Genomic DNA, 20,253 nt, shown 5'->3' on the forward strand with positions numbered 1-20,253 from the left:
AATAGGAGATTTGATATGTAACGTAATAAGCAGTACCGTATTTCAAAGAACAAAGCGCATACGTTTTTCAGTTAACAGACTTTGAGCTATGACGCCAACCAATAAGATATTTTCTCTTCAGTGTAAACGGAAGTAAACAGTTTCCCAAAACAATTATCACGATAGCGTTGTTAGTATTGTTATTTAGACGTTTATTAACACATTTCAACTCAAAATATGCTTAACTGCACCGCATTACATACTTACCTCAGGTAGTGTTTACTTCGCGTTGGAGACAGGACTTGGTTGGGTAAGGTAGGTAAGGCTAGCTAACAATGGCTAACTGTATGGTTTTTCATACTCAAATAGCCTCCGTCTTGGAGGTGCTAGCGAATGCCGCTGTGGCTGACATCTGTAAACTCGTAGACGACGACTATGCAGTGTTTCGTTTGGAAATTACTCAAAGCCAGAAAGAAAACAGGGCATTGCGGAGGAAACTACAGCTGCTGGAACTGAAGGTAGCACGGGAGCGCGCAGAGAGGACCAGTCGTCCTAGAAGTGTCAAGATCCTCGACCGATACAGAGGAATGGCAAGAGGTACATTTTGCAGCAGGCCGAGGTTGCGCTGCTTGTCGCCCCATTCCCCTCTGCACATGTGTGACCTTAGATGTGTTAAACACATACTGTAGAATAGATGGTTAATTTCTTAGGGATAGACCCCTTTTTTTTTACATTTTCGCCTAAATGACATACCCAAATCTAACTGCCTGTAACTCAGGCCCTGAAACAAGGATATGTATATTCTTGGTACCATTTGAAAGGAAACACTTTGAAGTTTGTGGAAATGTGAATTCAATGTAGGAGAATATAACACAATAGATCTGGTAAAAGAAAAAACAATTGTTTTTTTTTCTACCACCATCTTTGAAATGCAACAGAAAGGTCCCTGTTCCAGCCATTACTCTGGTTGTAATTCCGATGGTGTCCACAAGAAGACAGCAGTGTATGTGCGGATAATTTGAAGTATGAGCGAACTACATGACATTTAGTATGAAGTCACCCAGGTACATTTGGTCAAATCGTGAAGGAGACATTTGCATTCATATTACATTTTTCTGCAAGAATATCGTAAAATCTGTATACTTGGACTTTGATTTAGCTTTTCCAGTATTAGTAGCCATATTAAAAGTTCAACATTTGCTAAACAACCAGTTTTCATAACTCTGAATATTCGTATAATTTTTGTCCAAAAGGAAAAGGCATGCTATCGTACAAGGTTAGTAGCTACATTTTACGACAGATAAAAGGTTTGCTCTCGTAAAGCCCAGCTCATTGGCTATCTAGCTAGCTTTGTTTGACCCTGATTGGTCAAATTTGACAACGTTAGAGTTGTTCAAGTGAAGACCATGAAGGCGTCGCTCTCTGACCAAATATGGTGTCCTATAGGATATACAACACCCCAAATGATATAGTGAAGTCTTGTTACGTTCTAGGATCTCTGAGGAATACATACGGACTCGGATTTGACTGGTTGAAACAACTTTTAGGGTTAGATTTTCACAGATTCCTTTCTTTGCAAATTGAACAAGTGGAAATACAAAATCCATCGTGCATGCTATATGGACCTTTTTAGGATATGAAAAAGGATTTTATCTAACAAAACGACACTTCATGTTATCTCTGGGACCCTTTGGATAATAAATCAGAGCAAGATTTCAGACTGTAAGTACACATTTCACCTTCAGAGGTGAATTTATCAAACCTATCGTGGTGAAAAAAGTGTTATGTTTAGGAGCTTTCCTCAAACAATAGCATGGCATTTTTTTGCAGTAATAGCTACTGTAAATTGGACAGTGCAGTTATATTAACAAGAATTGAAGCTTTCAGCCGATATAAGACACTTATATGGTGACACAAGGCGCTGCATGATTTACAACTGTCCAGTTGATGGGACTTAACCAGAATTGGGTGTTGGTCAGTTTTTTTATAGTATGCAATAACTCCCCTGATTACTTGGTTGTCTTGCGCAAAGACACTCATATTATAACCAGATTCTTGTTTTCTGCACTTCATATTATTTACCCAATGAAAACAATGTGATGCATGGAACATAATACATCAATCAATAAATAGTATATCAAGAAGTTATGAGAAGTGTTACCTTACATCCTTGCCAACTCTAGACATTATCACTTGTTTACAATATACCATTGAGCATTGACAGTACCTAACCTAACCACCTCTTTTCCCCCAATCACTCTCTCAGGTGAAGGACATCTTACTGGAGGCCACAGGAGGGTTGTGAAGCCAGCTGAACACAATACATGGAGAGATGACCAACCAATCTCTGTTGATGAGGGGAGTGGAACCTCAACCCAGCACTTTATCATGATAGAGGTTAGTGTAATAGTATTACATCAAAATTACAGTTACTTTGTTAATCAAATGTGGCCCACTTATTTCAGAAAGGCTGCCCTCAGCTATTCACTTGCTTACATGTATCTGCCATAGGGGAGCTTGTGAGACTTCTCTGACGCAGTGTTTTCGCGGCAGTCATTTATCTATGGTGTTCTCTTTACCTACTTGGCTTGTTGTTGTGTGTTCTATGCGAGAGAGATATTCCTCTCAAGGCGCATTCAAGTTATGAGTGCCATAGGGAGGGAAACATGAATTCTGCTAAGCAGTCAATGCATAACAATTCTTGCAATCACCGGGAAAACAGCAGTTTTAATGTTAAATGGCCTTTGTTAAAAATAGGGGATCCCAGTTTTCCATTCCAACTTTATTTATTTCTCAACTCCTTAGCGAACTGCACCATTTTAAACCCATAGTTTTTAACAGTGGCATGGTTAAGCACATTACCACTCCAATTCCCTGTGAGTGTATCGGGGAGAGTGGGGCTAAATGTAACACGGGTCAATTGTATGGTAACTTGGGGTAAAACACAACTCTTCCTCTAAATATTTTTGGGGAGTGACTTAAAAAAATAGTGATGAGACAGATAACATTTTTAGTTGAGCAAGAGTAGTGGCAACCAGGGAAAGTGTTGGGGGTGAAATGGTGACATGAAATGGTTTCTGGGGGGGGGTTACTCCAAGTTACAATAACAGGTAGACCTACATTATATTCGCTGTGTTTATTCAATTTTTTGGGGATTTAAAATTCAGCAATAGGATGCTAACTATTTAAAAGATAATATTTGGGATCTAGCTAATGATTAGCCCAATAGGGTAAATGCAGATAGGCAACCCCATGCTTCAGCCTATTTGTTTATAGTCACTATGCTCCATCAGTTGGGCTACAGGTGATAATGCTTATTACTAATAGCACATTTGATACTATGGACAATGCATAGGCTATATTTATGGTCCAATATGTTAAAATAAAAAAAATTGTCAACCGGGAGTCGTCCTGTTATTTCGACCAATCAATTGGTTGAAATGTTGAAACTTATTTTTCCATATATAGACAGACATGTGTTTGAATAAAATGAACTACGTGTGCACTGAGCTTGTCTAATGCTTTAAGCACACTGTTTGATTAAATAATTAAGACACAAAAATGACTTAAGAAAGAGCCTGATGATCACACTGTGCTAAAGGAAATGACAGCGAGTGCCTGTGTGGCTGGCTCACGTAGTCTCGCTTTCCTCCCTACTGCAGTGAAAAGGTACCACAGCACAGCATGTGTTTATTGCGCTGTCCGTGCTGATGCTGCGAACTCATTTCAGGCATTTTGTTTCTTACTGAAAAGTTATTTTACCGAAATCCCTAATTTGTTTAGGAAAAACATTCCCTCAACGCTTGCTTTCTTTACGTGAAACATGTAAGCATCGCATGCGACCAATATGGCCTGACCTATAGCCTATCATAATGACGTAATTCAATTGGTTATAACAAACTACAAACACAGTAACACGTGACAGCAAAACGGATGCGGAGGACGTGAAAAATAAACTTGAAATGGGTGAATGTTTACTGGTTGCTCAGGAGGTAAACGGGAAGTCAGATCTGTGGAAGACATTTGACCTAGTGGTGGAAACGACTGGGGATCAAGAATAATGAGGGTCTAGGAGCAAGCGTTGCATAAATATTATGTGTGCCAAACAGTTGCTGTTAGATTACAATATCATTATTTTTTTCTGACAATTTGGATCAATGTAAACATCACAAAATAATAACACTAATGATTTAAAAAGCCTTTATTACAGCATAGCAAAGATTACAAACAGCCGAATCTGTGAAATTGCTTTATGCAACATTTTGCTGTTGCACGAGGCTTGGTGCCAAAGGTATCAGTAGGCTATTAAACAAACACTCAAACAGGCAACAGAAGCACAATCTGTCTTCTTTCTGTAGATATACAGTGAGGGAAAAAAGTATTTGATCCCCTGCTGATTTTGTACGTTTGCCCACAGACAAAGAAAGGATCAGTCAATAATTTTAATGGTAGGTTTATTTAAACAGTGAGAGACAGAATAACAACAAAAATATCCAGAAAAACACATGTCAAAAATGTTATAAATTGATTTGCATTTTAATGATGTTTGACCCAAGTTAATCAATGTAAAGGATTAAATGTCAGGAATTGTGAAAAACTGAGTTTAAATGTATTTGGCTAAGGTGCATGTAAACTTCTGACTCCAACTGTAATATAACCACATACAACTTCTGTATCACGTCTTAGAGTAATGGACAGTGTCGTCCCCGTGGCCTCCACAATGGATTAGTCCACTGAAACAGGTGCGAATCAGACAGGTGTCTTGTGCACCATGAAATTAAAAACATTTAGACTGCTCGACTAAAGAAATCTCGGTCGACCAACAGCCTATGTGGCAAATTTCTGGAGGTATAAATTATATTTTAGATGGTGTCAGCATAATTTTACTTTCATTCATTTTGGATTAGAATTCAACCTTTTCCCCCCACTGCTACGACATTGTTATCCAATTCTACTCATGTACCTTTAATAAACTCCTCTCTTCTTGTCAGTCTGAAGATGCAGAAGTTGCAGGTCCTGGAGGATCGTCTCTGGTCAAGCAGGAGAGGACTGAGGGAGAGGATCCACGACACAGCAGAGACATCCAGGCTGGAGCAGCGGCACCCCCTGAATCCATGGAGGACCTCACCGCCTTACCCCAGCCCAGGACCCGACACAGCATTGCGGAGGTCAGTGGAAAGCCGAACGGCGTCTTCAAGACAGAGACGAACACAGAGAATTTAATTGTAACACAAAGGCTCTTACACACAGGATCTGACCTCAAGTCAGACCCAGGGAGACTGGGCTGTCCTCCAGCTCCTGCCTCAGTGTATTTACTTTATGGTGACTCGAGGACAGTTAATTCCCATCTGGACTCAGGTGACGCGTTTGAGACTGGCAATGATCCATCTTGTTCTTACGCTACAGAAATGGGCCCTGGCAACATGCCCTTGGGTTTAGAGACACAGACTGATCTGTCTAGAGGGGACTGGAACCTGTACAGTAGTAGTGTATACTCTGAAGGGTGCCTAGATAAGGGGAGGTTATAGTGGTAGATGAGGTGACTGTGAAAGTAGAGGGTGACGCTCCTCCCACATGGAATGCAGATACTCACAGGGCTGAGATTTCTTAGACTACAGGAAAAGCTTAGAGACAAATCGAAATGTCGCGACCCACTCCAAATTTACACACACTCAGGGATCGCGACCCAGTGTTCACGTCAATTGGGCCTTCCCATTCACATAGCTGCTTCCTTTTCGATCAGGTATTGAACTCAAACGAAAGGGCTAGAGCCCAGGTTCAGGAAGGGGGAGCAACATCAGGCGGTAGTAAAAAGAAGCAGTTCCTTTGCATGTTCTGTAACAAAGGCTTCAGCTGCCCCCAGAAGGTGGAGATCCACCAGAGGGTCCACACAGGGGTGAAACCCTTCAGCTGTACCCAGTGTCACATGCGCTTCGCAGAGTCTGGCACACTGAAGAGGCACCAGAGGGTCCACACAGGGGAGAATCCTACAGCTGCCCCCGGTGTGAGAAGTTCTCCCATCAGCTGAAGATGCACCTATAGGTCCACATGGGAGAGAGGCCGTTTGCCTGTGCGCACTGCGGGAAGAGATTCTCAGAGGGGAGCTACCTCAGGATACACCAACAGAAAAAACATTCCACTCTATAACATAGAAAGTAACCATTTGATTCCATTGCTTCTGATGTTTAGATCAAATCCTGGATTAAAGACAAATATTCATTTTCATTGTTCTCAACAAAAAAGATCCACAAATTCATTTGGATTAACGATAGTAACAGATTTGAATATATCTGCGTTGAATTTTTTTATCCAGACATTGTGTGATATATAAGCCTAAAAAGTCTGTTACATATTGTGTAGGCTATATGATGTTCACAAATGCCTATTTCATTACTTCCATTTAACTACTTTAATGTTTTCCAATACACTTTTAATGAGTATATTAAGGCAGTTTATCAAGTCCATGCAGATTTTTAGTTTAAACATGACCTGTATGTGTTGATTTCATATAGTGTAATTTAAAACTTGTTCATGTTTTAATAAACACAAAATGAGACTTCTGAGCAGTTCCCCCATGGTTATATCTGCAGGGCAGGTTTAAGGGTCATGAAATGTTGTGTGGTTGATGGCGGGTGGTTTGAATAAAGAGAAAACGCTAGCTTTAAAAAATCCATCATGTTTAATTATTGTGTAATTTATATCTATAGGGTACATTTAGCCTAAAATAATTAAATTAAAACCTATCTGGCTTTAGTGTATAAGCCAAAGTTTTAGCCTACACGCAAAAACGGGCAGAAAAAAAATTAAAGCTGCAACAACTTTTTGAGCGACCCAACCAAATTCACATAGAAATGTGTTATCTAGCTGTCATTCTCATTTAAATCAAGTTTAAGAAGCGGTAGATATGTTCTATTTGCGCTATTTCTATGCTTCCCATTAAGTAGCGTTTTTGCGTCTTTTTACGTTCTTTTTTTTACACCAGCTTCAAAAAGCTGTAAATACAACATTTCTGGTTATGGAAAATATATTTCTCAGCGGTTTAGATGCGACAATGAATATCTTCACTATAATTGCTTGTTTTGTCACAAACTAAAATTAGGCGAACTACTACTATAGCAACCAGGAAATGGCAGAGCGATTTCTGCATAGTCCATCTTTTAACGTTAACCCACGGAGGCTAAAAGCTGCGAAATGAATTGTTGAAAATTAAGAGAAGGGAGGGCATGAAAAGTAATGTTTGGGAAGGATTTGGTGAAGTGGTAAAAGAGGATGATAGCAGTGCCGGCTATGTTATGCGTGATGATTGTGAGGCGCTATACAAATTTGACAGTTACAAGACTGGGACTTCAAATAGGCCTATGGCAGGTCAAGGGAACTATAGCCTACTGTTCAGATGGGTTCAATGGAAACTGAAATCTGGACACTGACTGTAGTTCCTTAACCTCTCACATAGCCTCAATATTAACTCCTGCAGAATTACAGTGCCTTTGGAAAATATTCAGACCCTTTGACTTTTTCAACATTTGGTTACGTTGCAGCCTTATTCTAAAATTGATTAAATAGTTTCCCCCAATTTACACACAATACCATATAAATGACAAAGGAAAAACAGGTTTTTAGAAATGTTTGCAAATTTATTATAAATAAAAATATCACATTTATATAAGTATTCAGACCCTTTACTCAGTACTTTGTTGAAGCACCTTTGGCAGCGATTTCAGCATCAAGTCTTCTTGGGTATGACGCTACAAGCTTGGCACACCTGTATTTGGGGAGTTTCTCCCATTCTTCTCTGCAGATCCTCTCAAGCTCTGTCAGGTTGGAAGGGGAGCATCGCTGCACAGCTATTTTCAGGTCTCTCCAGAGATGTTCGATCGGGTTCAAGTCCGGGCTCTGACTGGGCCAATCAAGGACATTCAGAGACTTGTCCCGAAGCCACTCCTGCGTTGTGTTGTCTTGGCTGTGTTCTTAAGGTCGTTGTCCTGTTGGAAGGTGCAACTTCAGCCGAGTCTGAGGTCCTGAGTGGTCTGGAGCAGGTTTTCATCAAGGATCTCTCTGTACTGTGAGTGGACCAAGTCATTTGGTGTCACTCTAAAGTGGAAAGGTGGAATAAACAAGTCCAGAGTAGGTTTTCTTGATTCAACACAGTTTTCTATTGAGGGATTTCTGACAATACAAACACTCCAACACAGTCAATGAGAATCTCCAAAGGAACAACATACATCTTCTTTAGATGACACAGGATCACATTACGATTATCTTCAAACTATAACAACAATCACATATTCATCACCGTCTTAATGGCTCTTCATGGATAGCACCTCGCTCCGTAGCCATTCTCCAAAGATAGTTTATCTTCCTCCTTTCTTGCTGGTTCCATCCTCTCTCTTGTAGGGGAAAGAGAATATCTCATTAGTACCGTCAGCTGTGCTTAATTGACTCTGGTTACCTTGTCTCACATGCCTTGTTGGGCTACTATCCGTGAGCCCAGCCTGCCCTCTGGTGGTCCTTCCACAGTACTTTGCTCCGTTCATCTTTGCCTCAATACTGACTAATCTCCCAGTCCCTGCCGCTGAAAAACATCCCCACCGCATGATGTTGCAACCACCATGCTTCACCGTAGGGATGGTGCCAGGTTTCCTCCAGACTTGGCATTCAGGCCAAAGAGTTCAATCTTGGTTTCATCAGACCAGAGAATCTTGTTTCTCATGGTCAGAGTCCTTTAGGTGTCTTTTGGCAAACTCCATGCAAGCTGTCGTGCATTTTACTGATGAGTGGCTTCCGTCTGGCCACTATACAACAAAGGCCTGATTGGTGGAGTGCTGCAGAGATGGTTGTCCTTGTGGAAGTTTCTCTCCACAGAGGAACTCTAGAGCTCAGAGTGACTATCGGGTTCTTGGTCACCCCCCTGACCAAGGCTTTTCTCCCCCGATTGCTTAGTTTGGAACTAAACTAAGCAATCTGGCCAAACTTCTTCCATTTAAGAATGATGGGCACTGTGTTCTTGGGGACCTTCAATGCCGCAGAAATGTTTTGGTACCCTTCCCCAGATCTGTGCCTCGACACAATGTTTCTGAGCATCCTGTTTCTGAGCATCTACGGACAATTTCTTCGACCTCATGGCTTGGTTTTTGCTCTGACATGCACTAACAACTGTGGGACCTTTATATAGACAGTTGTGTGCCTTTCCAAATCATGTCCAATCAGTTGAATTTACCACAGGTAGACTCCAATCAAGTTATAGAAACATCTCAAGGATGATCAATGAAAACAGGGTGCACCTGAGCTCATTTTCGAGTCTCATAGCAAAGGGTCTGAATACTTACAGTACCAGTCAAAAGTTTGGACACACCTACTCATTCAATAATTATTCTTTATTTTTACTCTTTTCTACATTGTAGAATGATAGTGAAGACATCAACATTATGAAATAACCCAAAAAGTGTTTAACAAATCAAAATATATTCTATGTTTTAGATTCTTCAAAGTAGCCACCCTTTGCCTTTGACAACTTTGCACACTCTTGGCATTCTCTCAACCAGCTTCATGAGGAATGCTTTTCCAACAGTCTTGAAGGAGTTCCCACATATGCTGAGCTCTTGTTGGCTGCTTTTCCTTCACTCTGCGGTCCAACTCATCCCAAACCATCTCAATTGGGTTGAGGTTGGGTGATTGTGGAGGCCAGGTCATCTGATGCAGCACTCCATCACTCTCCTTCTTGGTCAAAGAGCCCTTACACAGCCTGGAGGTGTTTTGGGTCATTGTCTTGTTGAAAAACAAATTATAGTCCCACAAAGCGCAAACCAGATGGGATGGCGTATCGCTGCAGAATGCTATGGTAGCCATGCTGGTTAAGTGTGCCTTGAATTCCAAATTCATCACTGACCGTGTCACCAGCAAAGCACTATCACACCTCCTCCTCCATGCTTCACGGTGGGAACCACACGTGCAGAGATCATCCGTTTAACCTACTCTGCGTCTCACAAAGACACAGCAATTGGAACCAAAAATCAAAAAATGTGGACTCATCATACCAAAGGACAAATTTCCACCGGTCTAATCTCCATTGCTCATGTTTCTTGGCCCAAGCAATTCTATTTTTCTTATTGGTGTCCTTTAATCGTGGTTTCTTTACAGCAATTCGACCATGAAGGCCTGATTCACGCAGTCTCCTCTGAACAGTTGATGTTGTGATGTGTCTGTTACTTGAACTCTGTGAAGCATTTATTTGGGCTGTAATCTGAGGTGCAGTTAAATTCATTAGAGTTATTATTCTCTGCAGCAGAGGTAACTCTGGGTCTTCCTTTCCTGTGACGGTCCTCATGAGAGCCAGTTTCATCATAGCGCTTGATGTTTTTTGTGACTGTACTTCAAATCAAAGTTTATTTGTCACGTGCACCGAATACAACAGGTGTAGACCTTACAGGGAAATGCTTACTTACAGGCCCTAACCAACAGTGCAATTTTTAAGTAAAAAATAGGTATTAGGTGAACAATAGATAAGGAAATAAAAAACAACAGTAAAAAGACAGTGAATAATAACAGTAACGAGGCTATATACAGTAGCAAGGCTATAACAGTAGAGAGGCTATATACAGGCACCGGTTAGTCGGGCTAATTCAGGTAGTATGTACATGTAGGTATGGTTAAAGTGACTATGCATATATGATAAATAGAGAGTAGCAGCAGCATAAAAGAGGGGGTTGGGGGGTGGCGGGACACAATACAAATAGTCTAGGTAGCCATTTGACCTATTTAGGAGTCTTATGGCTTGGGGGTAAAAGCTGTTGAGAAGCCTTTTGGTCCTAGACTTGGCGCTCCGGATACCGCTTGCTATGCGGTAGTAGAGAGAACAGTCTATGACTGGGGTAGGTGGGGTCTTTGAAAATTTTTACGGCCTTCCTCTGACACCGCATGGCGTAGAGGTCCTGCATGGCAGGCAGCTTAGCCTCAGTTGATGTACTGGGCCATACGCACTACCCTCTGTAGTGCCTTGCGGTCGGAGGCTGAACAGTTGCCGTACCAGGCAGTGATGCAACCAGTCAGGATGCTCTCGATGTTGCAGCTGTAAAACATTTTGAGGATCTGAGGACCCAGTTTCCTTTAGGGGGAATAGGCTTTGTCGTGCCCTCTTTACGACTGTCTTGGTGTGTTTGGACCATTCTAGTTTGTTGGTGATGTGGACACCAAGGAACGTGAAGCTCTCAACCTGCTCCACTACAGCCCTGTCGATGAGAATGGGGGCGTGCTTTGTCCTCCTTTTCCTGTCGTCCACAATCATCTCAGTCTTGGTTACGTTGAGGGATAGGTTGTTATTCTGGCACCACCCGGCCAGGTCTCTGACCTCCTCCCTATAGGCTGGCTCGTCGTTGTAAGGTGATCAGACCTACCACTGTTGTGTCGTCTGCAAACTTAATGATGGTGTTGGAGTCGTACCTGGCCATGCAGTCATGGGTGAACAGGGAGTACAGGAGGGGACTGAGCACGCGCCCCTGAGGGGCTCCAGTGTTGAGGATCAGCATGGCAAATGTGTTGCTACCTACCCTCACCATCTGGGGAGCGGCCCGTCAGGAAGTCCAGGATCCAGTTGCAGAGGGAGGTGTTTAGTCCCAGGATCCTTAGCTTAGTGATGAGCTTTGAGGGTATTATGGTGTTGAACGCTGAGCTGTAGTCAATGCATAGCATGCTCACGTAGGTGTTCCTACATGGGGGGGGGGGCTCATTCTGATTGGCTGGGACTGGCTACCAAGTGGGTGGGCCTATGCCTTCCAAGGCCCATCCATGGCTGCGCCCCTGCCGTCATGTGAAATGCATAGATTAGGGCCCAATTTATTTCAATTGACTGATTTCCTTATATGAACTGTAACTCAGTAAAATCTTTGAAATTGTTGCATTTTGCATTTATATTATTGATCAGTATAGTTACAGATAAGTTGACTAACAAATAGCATACCAAAATGTGGGAAGGTATAAGCAGAATCAGGCAAAAAACAAAAACACCCCCTGTCAATTTTTTGTTGTTTCCGTCTCTGACTGTAGCCTATAGCGCATTTTCTACATTTACGTGTTATGGCTGGGTGCGGGGCCTCTGATTTTCACTTTATTACATATGGTCAGGAGGATGGGGTGGGTTATTAGCAATTGCTTGCTGGTGCGAGTGAACAAACCCATACACCAATGTCTGTGTAATTTGTACCACCTCTCTCTTCCAGGAGGAGGGTCTGAAGGGGCTACTGGGGAAGGAGGAGGGGTGTGAGGAGGGTCTGGGAAACCCTGAGTGGACCATGGTCATGGAGGACAACCAAATTACACCTCCTTCTAAACCCACAGAGGAACCAGCTGAGCAACACAGGACCACACGCAGTCTCACTGAGGTGAGCCCACTGTGAACTACTGTCTGAATGGTATTAGGTCAGGGCCTGTATCCACAAAGCCTCTCAGAGTAGGAGTGCTGATCTAGGATCAGTTTATTCTTTTAGATCATAATGAATAAGATTATATGGAAAGATCCTCGATTAGCACTTCTACTCTAAGATTCTTTGTAGATATGGGCCCAGGTCTTGATTGATTTTGTCTTAAGTGTGGGACCATGCCTTTGAATGATCAAACCATTAAAGAGTGTGAAGTAATCCAATCAACTAACATGTTTGCATAGTATACAATTTGCATGCATTGCCCAATCAGAAGATGCTCCATAGCAGGGTGCTCATATCATATTTCTTGATCCAACATCCTCTCACTCTATCTCTTACAGTCAGTAGACATGGAGGATGGGAAGCCTGATCTGCTGCTGGTCAAAGAGGAGACAATAGAAGGTGGATCAGAGAGCATTAATCTGCTGAGTAGACTAAAGATGGGGGAGCAAGGTAAGGGAGAAATACATATAGCCTACAGTCGTGGCCAAAAGTTTTGAGAATGACACAAAAATTAATTTTCACCAAGTCTGCTGCCTCAGTTTGTATGATGGCAATTTGCATAAACTCCAGAATGTTATGAAGAGTGATCAGATGATTTGCAATTAATTGCAAAGTCCCTCTTTGCCATGCAAATGAATTGAATCCCAAAAAAACATTTCCACTGCATTTCAGCCCTGCCGCAAAAGGACCAGCTGACATCATGTCAGTGATTCTCTCGTTAACACAGGTGTGAGTGTTGACGAGGACAAAGCTGGAGATCACTCTGTCATGCTGATTGAGTTTGAATGACAGACTGGAAGCTTCAAAAGGAGGGTGGTGCTTGGAATCATTGTTCTTCCTTCCTCAACCATGGTTACCTGCAAGGAAACACGTGCCGCCATCATTGCTTTGCACAAAAAGGGCTTCACAGGCAAGGATATTGCTGCCAGTAAGATTGCACCTGAACCAACCATTTATCGTATCATCAAGAACTTCAAGGAGAGCGGTTCAATTGTTGTGAAGAAGGCTTCAGGGCACCCAAGAAAGTCCAGCAAGCGCCAGGACCGTCTCCTATTGTTGATTCAGCTGCGGGATCGGGGCACCACCAGTACAGAGCTTGCTCAGGAATGGCAGCAGGCAGGTGTGAGTGCATCTGCATGCACAGTGAGGTGAAGACTTTTGGAGGATGGCCTGGTGTGAAGAAGGGCAGCAAAGAAGCCACTTCTCTCCAGAAAAAACATCAGGGACAAACTGATATTCTACAAAAGGTACAGGGATTGGACTGTTGAGGACTGGGGTAAAGTCATTTTCTCTGATGAATCCCCTTTCCGATCGTTTGGGGCATCTGGAAAAAAGCTTGTCCGGAGAAGACAGGGTGAGCGCTACCATCAGTCCTGTGTCATGCCAACAGTAAAGCATCCTGAGACCATTCATGTGTGGGGTTGCTTCTCAGCCAAGGGAGTGGGCTCACTCACAATTTTGCCTAAGAACACAGCCATGAATAAAGAATGGTACCAACACATCCTCCGAGAGCAACTTCTCCCAACCATCCAGGAACAGTTTGGTGACGAACAATGCCTTTTCCAGCATGATGGAGCGCCTTGCCATAAGGCAAAAGTGATAACTAAGTGGCTCGGGGAACAAAGCATCATTATTTTGGGTCCATGGCCAGGAAACTCCCCAGACCTTAATCCCATTGAGAACTTGTGGTCAATCCTCAAGAGGCAGGTGGACAAACAAAAACCCACAAATTCTGACAAACTCCAGGCGTTGATTATGCAAGAATGGGCTGCCATCAGTCAGGATGTGGCCCAGAAGTTAATTGACAGCATGCCAGGGCGGATTGCAGAGGTCTTGAAAAAGAAGGGTCAACACTGCAAATATTGACTCTTTGCATCAACTTCATGTAATTGTCAATAAAAGCCTTTGACACTTATGAAATGCTTGTAATTATACTTCAGTATTCCTTAGTAACATCTGACAAAAATATCTAAAAACACTGAAGCAGCAAACTTTGTGGAAATTAATATTTTTGTGTCATTCTCAATCCTTTTGGCCACGACTGTACATATAGTAATATACAATATCTTCAATGGGAATAGATGAACTGCTTGGCTATTTTTGAAATCAATACAACTTGTATTTACATACAAAAACACACATTATAGTCTATGAACTGGACCAGGTAATGGACAAACAAAACCCTCCATATGTAGTTTTCTGCCGTGTTTTTAAAGTCTAACCTCTTCCTGCAGGTGGTTGGCTGGAGGCTAACAGAGGAGACTGGACGACTATCTTGGATTCCCAGACCCAGACGGGTGCAGCTATGGGCCCAGGGGATAACATCACCGAGCAGGGCTTGACCAGAGGCGACATAGTGGAGGTCAGTGGATGGGACAGCGTCCTCAATTCTGGGCCGGGGAACAACACTGTTAACCACAACCAGAAACACAAAACAACATATCCATGACAACAGACTGGCTGAGACTAGAGCGAGGCGTATATTAGGTCTGCGAGGATGGGGAGGTGTCTGTATTCAGCGGGAGAGAACAGACACAGACTCGGCTAGCGATGCTCCGTCCTGCTCCTATAGTTGTGATTCAGAGAGACTGATGGGGCCTCAGGTTAACCCCCTAACAGGTGCTGCCTTCAGCCTGCCTTCTATAGGATCTATCAACTGGAACATGGACCCCTGCAACAACACAGAGAGGAGCTACCTCAGGATAACCCAGCAGAAAATGATTAGTGTATGGTGATATGTAGTAATAATAATACATGTATTTCTTTATTTTATATAGTGCTTTTCATACAGAATGTCAGTCTCTTTTAAAAAACAAACTAAAACAAATTCAGGGAGCTGGCAGTTCATGGGAGAGGGTCTTCCACAGCTAGATGATGATGCAGTTCAGTAAAGGAGTAGCTTGATTGGAGGTGGCATCGATGGTACAGCCAGGGAGGGAGACACATCAGTCAGACAGGCCCGGAGTTTTCATCATGCACCTCTGTCTCTACAGTTCACAGCTCCTCCTCCTCTGTAGGTAGGCTGGAACATCCACCACTGAATGTGTAGCCTCCATCTGGGTGATGTATCGGCAGCAATAAGTGCCTGAGAGACCACCACACCTGGGCAGTAATCAGCAACAGTCGAGCCTGTGTCATCCCCTCACACCACAGTCCACATCGTTCCATGTAGTACTAGTTAGTTAGTAGTTAATTCTGTTGGTTGTGGATGTATAAGGAACTGGATGAGGTGAACTGAGGAAAGATTGAGTATGATGAGGCAGAGTAGATGATATGGTGATGGTTGGTGTGATGGTGTCTGTAAAAATGCTTCACTGATGAAGAGTGACAAAAGTTGACCCTTTAGTTTGATACTGATGTTTTATAGTGAGTTAAGGATAGTGCGTTAATTTATGTTTACTTGACATAAAATAGTGAAGCTGTGTGTGTAATGTAATGTTGAACCTTTTCCGAAGTCCTCAAAATTTCATTTTATCAAACCAAGGGTGCCATATTTACAGAAAAATGTATATTACCATAGTGAGAAAAGTTATTCTACTTGTCACATGCATGGTTTTGTGCAATAAAAGTACTGCACTTCACGTTATGACCATTTAGTTGAAATAAAATAGAAACTTGACTGTGCTGACTGACAATCTTTTTTAAAATAATTGCAGGGACTGAGTTTACTTTCTCAGTCGAACCAAAACATTATACTTAATTCTTGAATCAACACAAATGGAAATGTTTTATAATAAACTCCAATCGCTACATATTGTTAGGTACTTTAATTACTGTTAGAGATGGGCTTGAGTGTGGTTTTATAATATCATGTCATGTTTGTGTGTACAACAAAGACTTTCTTATATAAACTTTCATGCTTTTCTGTTCAATTTGTCTTTACAGTCTGCAATTCATGAGGACCTGCTGATATCCAATGTTGCTGGCGGGATAGAGTGGACCTCTGAAGGGGCTGGTGTCAAACCCTGGACCCGGATCTGGACCCTGGATCAGGAGCCTTCGCTCTTCCATCCCAAGTCGGAAACAGGACCGAACCACGAGGGACAGAGACTCCACCACCACCACACAGAACACAACCAGTGGACAGGTGAACTGAACAACCTCAATCCTGGTGGTCATCAGAGAGACAGAAGTTCCAGTCTGCAGCCCAGGCCCTTCTCTTCACAGTCTCAGTGCAGGGATGGAGTAGGACCTGAGGCTGATAGAGATAGACCCTCCTGTTCCTATGATACAAACACCACAGTATCCATGATGAACAGAGCAGGTCACCCTGGGCTTCAGCCTTCACAGAGAGTAGTGGGAGACACCCCTGGTGGTAGTCTAACAGGAAGTCTGTCTTATCCTTCAGGGTCTCGTCTAATGCCTGGTGACTGGGTCCATAGAAGGCCTGGGTCAAGCCTTCCTCAGGTACCTCATGGTTACCCCACCATTACAGACCGAGTCAGGATGGGCGTTCACCACAAGATGTACTTAACCTATAACACAGAGCACCATCCCAACAACACCCAAACAATGGCTAGAGGTCAAGGAGGGAGCTCAAAGACTAACCACCTGAGGTTGGTGACTCCTGCTTCTTCCTCCTCTGGTGTCATTGGGTCACAACGTGGGAGGCAGAGCATTAAGACAGACGCCGACAAGCCGTATGCCTGCCCCACGTGTGGGAAGTGCTTCGCTGAGGCGAACTATGTGAAGGAGCACCAGACCGTTCACACCAAGGAGAGGCCCTTCAAGTGTAAACTATGTTACAAGAGCTTCTCCTTCCGGAGTAACCTTATCAGACATAGGAGTGTCCACAATGGGAAGAAACCTTTCAGCTGTACCCAGTGTCATATGCGCTTCTCCCACTCGTCCAACCTGAAGAGGCACCAGAGGGTCCACACAGGGGAGAGCCCTAAAGCTGCCCCCAGTGTTAGAACAGGTTCTCCCACCAGAACCAGCTGAAGATGCACCTGAAGGTCCACACCGGAGAAAGGCTGTTTGCCAGGAAGATGTTCTCAGAAAGGAGCTACCTCAGGATACACGAGCAGAAAAACAATTCCACTCTATAACATAGAATAGAACCATTCCACTCGATAGCTTCTGACGTTTAGATCAAACCCTGCATTAAAGACAAAGATGAATTTTCATCGTCAGCAGAAAAGATTCAGACACATTTGAAATAACTAGAGTAGCAGATTTCAGTGTTGAATTGGGTAAAATACTGCATCCAGACATTGTGTGATATTTAAGCCTAAAAAGTATATTACATATCGTTTTTGTACTGTGTAGGCTATATGATGTTCACAAATGCCTATATTTGATCAAGTTCATCTATATTTTCTGTTGAGATATTACACTGACATTTTTGTCATTTAGCAGACTTAAAATGTGTGCATTCTTAAGAAATGCATCTTCAGAAAGCTGGGTAAGACAACCACAACACAGTCATAGCAAGTACATTTTTCCTCAAAGTACTTCATACCTTCAGAAAGTATTCACACCCCTTGACTTTTTCCACATTTTGTTCTGTTACAGCCTACATTTTAAATTGATTAATTGTCAAAGTGGAAATGTGTTTTTCGCAATTGTTTTAAGTCAATGAGTATTCATGCCATTTATTATGGCAAGCCTAAATAAGTTCAGGAGTTAAACTGTGTTTAGCAAATCACAAGTTATATGGACTCATTCTGTGTTCAATAATAGTGATTAGCATGATTTTTCAATGACTACCTCATCTCTGTACCCCACACATACAATTACATGTAATGTCCTTCAGTTGAGCTGTGAATTTCAAACACAGATTCACACACAAACACCAGGGAGATGTTCCAATGCCTCACAATGAATGGCACCTATTGGTAGATGGATTTTTTAAAAAGCAGACATTTAATATCCGTTTGAGCATGGTGAATTTATTAATTACATTTTGGATGGTTTCTCAGTACACCCAGTCACTACACAGATACAGGCAACCTTCCTAAGTCAGTTGCCGGAGAAGAAGGAAACCGCTCAGGGATTTCACCATGAGGCCAATGTTAACTTTAAAACAGTTACAAAGTGTAATGGTTGTGATAGGAGAACTGAGGATGGATCAACACCACTGTAGTTACTCCACAATACTAACCTAATTAACAAAGTGAAAGAAGGAAGCCTGTACAGAATAAAACTATTCCGAAACATCCATCCCGTTTGCAAATGTGGCAAAGCAATTCACATGTTATGTTTGGTGCAAATCCAATAAAACGCATTACTGAGTACCACTCTCCATATTTTCAAGCATAATGGTTGCTGCATCATGTTATGAGTATGCTTGGAATCGTTAAGGACTGGGGAGTTTTTCAGGATAAAAAAAACAGAAAAAGAATGGAGCTAAGCACAGGAAAAACCCTAGTTCAGTCTGCTTTCCACCAGACACAGATTATTTCACCTTTCAGCAGGACAGTAACCCAAAGTACGAGGCCAAATCTACACTGAAGTTGATTACCAAGACGACAGTGAATGTTCCTGAGTGGCCGAGTTACAGTTTTGACTTAAATCTACTTGAAAATCAGGCAAGACCTGAAAATAGTTATCTAGGATTGATCAACAACCAATCTGACAGAGCTTGAAGATTTTTGAAAATAATAATGGTCAAATGTTGCACAATCCAGGTGTGCAAAGCTCTTAGAGATGTACTCAGAAAGACTCACAGCTGTAATCACTACCAAAGGTGATTCTAACACATTGACTCAAGGGTGTGAATACTTATGTAAATTAAATATTTCTGTATTTTATTAATACATTTGCACACTTCTAAAAAAAAACATTTTCACTTTGCCATTATGGGGTATTGTGTGTAGATGGGTGATAAAACAAATCTATTTAATCCATTTTGAATTCAGGTTGTAACACAAAATGTGGAATACTTCAAGGGATATGAATGCTTTCTGAAGGCGCTGTATCAGCAAAATCTGTGCTAGTAGGAAGAGACATTTAAATGTTTTGGTGGTGGGAAGGGGCACCATGGGATTCATTTAAGGTACTCTTTGAAGAGGTAGGGTTTTAGGTGTTTTTGGAAGATGGGCAAGAACTGCTGTCCTAGCTTTAAGGGGATGCTTGTTCCACCATTGAGCTGCCAGGATAGAGAAGAGCTTTGACTTGGCTGAGTGGGGAGCTGATCCCCATTAGGGGTGGGACGGCCAAGAAACCAGAGGTGGCAGAGCAGAGTGCTCAGGTTGGGGTGTAGGGTTTTAGCATAGCCTGAAGGTAGGGAGGGGCAGTTCACCTTGCTGCTCTGTAGGCAAACACCATGGTCTTGTAGTGGATGCAAGCTTCGACTGGAAGCCAGTGGAGTGTGCGGAGGAGCAGGGTGGCATGGAAGAACTTGGGAAGGTTAAACACCAGGCAGACTGTGGTGTTCTGGATAAATTGCAGGGGTTTGATGGCACAAGCAGGGAGCCCAGCCAACAGAGAGTTTCAGTAGTCTAGACGGGAGATGACGAGCCTGGATTAGGAACTGCACTGCTTCCTGTGTGAGTAAGGGTTGTTCTCTACGGATGTTGTAGAGCATGAACCTGCAGGAGAGAGTCACTGCTTTGATGTTTGCAGAGAATGTCAGTGTTGTCCACAAGGTTCTTTGCACTCTGGGGAGGTGGACACCGTGGAGTTGTCAACCATAATAGTTGTGTCACGAACAGCAATGCTGCTGGGTTTTTCACGCTCAACAGTTTCCCATGTGTATCAATAATGGTCCACCACCCAAAGGACATCCAGCCAACTTGACACAACTGTGGGAAGTATTGGAGTCAACATGGGCCAGCATTCCTTGTGGAACATTTCGACACCTTGTATTGTGCACCGACGAATTGAGGCTGTTCTGAGGGCAATGTTTTGTACACTC

General features: G+C 42.7%; 1 protein-coding gene across 1 annotated transcript; it reads left to right on the forward strand.

Moving 5' to 3' along the window:
• Positions 1-97: 97 nt before the first annotated feature.
• Positions 98-19,239, forward strand: LOC106610068 (uncharacterized). Its single transcript, XM_014209203.3, has 7 exons — positions 98-576; positions 2,246-2,376; positions 4,971-5,147; positions 12,192-12,353; positions 12,734-12,845; positions 14,630-14,757; positions 16,281-19,239. The coding sequence occupies exons 1-7, from the start codon at positions 315-317 to the stop codon at positions 17,334-17,336; spliced, it is 2,028 nt and encodes a 675-aa protein (XP_014064678.3). The 5' UTR covers positions 98-314; the 3' UTR covers positions 17,337-19,239.
• The last annotated feature ends 1,014 nt before the right edge of the window (positions 19,240-20,253 follow it).

This window comes from Salmo salar, chromosome 08 (assembly GCF_965601325.2).
Source record: "Salmo salar chromosome 08, fSalSal1, whole genome shotgun sequence".
NCBI classification, from domain to species: Eukaryota; Metazoa; Chordata; class Actinopteri; order Salmoniformes; family Salmonidae; genus Salmo; species Salmo salar.